Consider the following 3680-nt stretch of genomic DNA (forward strand, 5'->3'; position numbering starts at 1 on the left):
TAGATGATTTTGAAACTGTTATTCCCAGCAGTCAGATCGCTAGTAACTTATTCTTCACAGAAACACAGAAGCAATTTTCTCGTTATTACAATGAGTTTGAAGAATTACAGCTTCTTGGGAAAGGGGCCTTTGGAGCAGTCATCAAGGTATATGCCATGCACCATGTGGGACTTAATCTTGTTCCCAGGATTTGCATTTCTGAATAGAATATATTGGGTTGGATCCGACTACTTTGTTCTGTCATCATCTGTGGCTTCCCTGCCACTCAAGTCATCTTACTCAAGATGCTGTACAAGAGCGCCTTGTGTCAGTGGCAGGCACCTCCTACTGGAGAAATCCATAGGCAGCAATGGAACAAAGTGGTAGGACCCAACCCATTAGAGTGGAGCAGACTTTATTCATTCTGTTCAGTAATCTCACTAGAAGGGGAGCAATAAATACAGCATCATTCTTTTATGTGGCCAGTGTTTTATCTGACAACAAACTTTCATGGTTGGCAGAGCATGGGGAGGTGCCCAGAGGGTAACTGTTTTACATGATTGCTATTGAGACAGTGATTTATTTCATTTGGATAGGTCCAGAACAAGCTGGATGGTTGCTGTTATGCAGTAAAGCGTATTCACATAAATCCAACAAGCAAGCAGTTCCGAAGAATTAAAGGGGAAGTGACGCTACTGTCACGTCTGAACCATGAGAACATTGTGCGCTATTACAATGCATGGATAGAGAAACATGAGATGCCTTTGCTCAATCCCTCTGCATCGGAAACCACTGTAGTCAAAAAAGCAGCCAACAAGCAGGCTCTGAGTGGGAGAGCTGAAGAAGAATCCATGGATGATGTGGAAGCAAATGCCCCTCCTCCGGTTGTGACCAGTTCAGTGGAATGGAGCACCTCGTGTGAGAGATCAGCAAGTGCCCGGTTCAGTGGAGCGGATCAGGAGTCCAGTGATGACGAGGACGATGAAGGTGGAGGAGTGTTTTCACAGTCATTCTTGTGAGTAGGGGGTGGGTTGCCTTTTTGGCTTTCTCTCTGATGTCAGCTTGTCCTACTTCGTAGGTTCAGATTCTGACTTGCTCCTCTTTCATTTTATCAGCACATGTCTACCAACTTTTGAAATGCATTGGACGCATTCTTAAGGTTAATTCAAGCACGTGTATGTGCCACCACTGTCTTGCCTCTCAGTGTCTTGTAACTGCATTATGCACTGCCTCTTGTTTTTTGAAATGTTATGAGGTGATGGCCGTTTCTACGTGTGCAAGATTTCATATGTTGTTTCACTCCTTGAGTCATATGGGAACTGCTTCTGAGGCTAGTGGGATTGAATGAGATTCCTCTCAGTGTTGGAATGTTCACTCCACAAAAGACAGCGCATGCTGTTAGGCAAGGAAAAGATATTACATACTTACCATGAGAAGGATGCATATGGAATTCAGACAGGGAGAACAAAGTGATTCAAAGTGTGTGCACATAACTATTCTCTTAATGCATCTTGAAAAAGCAGCACAAAGAGAACAAGAAAAAAAATGCACCTTAATTGAGAAGAGTTTCAGATAGGCCTGTCTTTCTATAGAAGTTCTATCATATAGTGTCACACCAACTAATTTAATATAAAATTGTTCTACTTTGGTCCCAGGTTATCGTTAAAAGGCATGTGAAATAACAATCTTGCTGAATTTAAGCATGTCTCAGCCTGGTCACTGTTTACATGATGCAGCACCTCTTGGGAAGCCTGTGTACCCATTACCTTGAATTCTATGATGGGAGGAAGGCAGGATATAAGCATCAGTAATAAATAACAAAACAGTAACCTATGCTTTATTTATTTCTTGTTCATATTCAATGGAAGTCTTAAAATGTCTTCTGTTAAGCATAAATCCAGCCTCTTCTTTGTTAGTGATGGGCTGCAGAGTTAGGGATAAACTAGCTGATTTAAACCCTTGTAATATGAGTGCTTTTTAAAAATAGATTTTGAGTTTTCTTTGTAAAACTTTCATATTTATCTTTTCAGTATTATTTCCTCCACGAGAATCACAATTTTTGTTGTGTGAGGCCTCCTTTGATTTGACATCATTAGGGCCCCATCATGTAATAATAATCTGACTTGGTAGGCGGCAATCCTCCACAGACAAATAGTTGAGAATTGTGCTAGATAGAGAATGATGGAACCACTGAACAGACTTCATATTCTGTACAATGCATTGTAATTTCATAACACATTTTTAAAAAGCTTTGAACAACCCTGTTCAGTTCTTAAAAGTCTATATTAGTCTCTTACAATTCACTCAAAGGAAGCAAAAAAGGGGAAGGGAGAAGGGGGGGGGTCTACCCAGTGTCTTTGCTTTTATTTCTGAAGCCTCTGATGTCAGAAATAAAAATATTATAGAAATTAGTCCAAAGTCTTCTTGTTGCTTTTTGTACTGGGGAGTATCAAAGAAAGTGCTTGAGTAGATAATTATGTAGGAGAGGGGAAAAAATCTTATCTTTCTATTGGGCAGTTTTTTTTGTCAAATCTGCCAGTCTGTGTGTTGTTTTCTTTTAGTGCTCATACCAGAGCCGAAGCACTTAACCTTTTAAGTGAACATTTTTCATCAAAAGGAAAAATAAGAAGTAGCCAGCTGTATAATCCACATAAAGGATGTGTGTGTGTGTGTATGTGTAAGTTCATCCAGAGGAAAAAGTAGGAATAAAAGCTTGATATAGTTTGATCTGGTTCAGTTAATATTTCCACTCTTTCAAGTCGCCATTTTCCCTGGAAGTCCCGCAAGCAATGATTTGGAATGTTTTGTTTTTGCTTGTTGATTTAGGCCAGCAACCGATTCTGAAAGTGACATCATTTTTGATAATGAAGATGACAATGGTAAAAGTCCTATAACGGTAAATATAAAACTATTTGCTACTAAACGTGCATATGTTTCACTTCTTCTGTTACAAAACTATGTGCCGTTAGATCGATGTTATTCGTCTGCTATTGTTGTTAGCCATTCAGTCGTGTCCAACTCTTGGCAATTCTATGGGCCAGCTCTTTCCACATTAATTATAGCTGCGATAATTCAATGAATTAATGTGGTTGTCCATTGCTTGGTGTCCATCTCTGGCCCTTCTTTGTATTAAATCTATATACCATAGAAGAAGCCAGGTACAGTTATGCAGTGATCCTTGGGCTCCTGTGGATGGGGCTGTCACCAGCATTGTTTTGTGTCAGGCCTGCACATAGCAGCCGTTGCTGATAGCTGCTGCTGTGTTAGAACTGGAATCAAGTTTTTGCTCTCCAAAGTTAGCAGCTATGTATGCTGATCATTTGTAATAATCAGGGCTTGCCATACAAAGGTTGCACTCACCAAGTGGCCAGAAAAATGAAGATTGGAGGTCAAATAAATTGCAGGCTGTATGAACAAAATAAAAATGCTAGCATTCAACTTGAGGCCTTGATAGGCAGTTCATGTAGCTGGCAGTTACTTTGGATGGCTGGGCAGGTGAGACAAGCCTCTTGACCATTGCTGCCTACCAGCATGCCAGGCTCCCTCCTGTCACTTACTATTGTGAGTGTGTTTTATGTGCCCTCACATTGCTTCTGCTTTAATGGCGACCCTATGAATTAATGGCCTTCATTATGTTCTGTCATTAACAGCTTTGCTTGGTCTGGAAAACTGATGGCCGTGGCTTTCCTTTACGGAGTCAG

The 3680-nt window shown here is 40.6% G+C and overlaps 1 protein-coding gene across 1 annotated transcript in view; it reads left to right on the forward strand.

The window, feature by feature from the left end:
• The window catches only part of EIF2AK4 (eukaryotic translation initiation factor 2 alpha kinase 4), a 64432-nt gene that overhangs the window by 27072 nt on the left and 33680 nt on the right, over positions 1 to 3680 (forward strand). Inside the window, 3 exon segments of the mRNA XM_015422190.1 lie at positions 4 to 146; positions 576 to 994; positions 2806 to 2875. Coding sequence (XP_015277676.1) covers positions 4 to 146; positions 576 to 994; positions 2806 to 2875 — 632 coding nt within the window.

Source organism: Gekko japonicus, unplaced genomic scaffold, assembly GCF_001447785.1.
Source record: "Gekko japonicus isolate JY-2015 unplaced genomic scaffold, Gekko_japonicus_V1.1 scaffold394, whole genome shotgun sequence".
NCBI lineage: Eukaryota > Metazoa > Chordata > Lepidosauria > Squamata > Gekkonidae > Gekko > Gekko japonicus.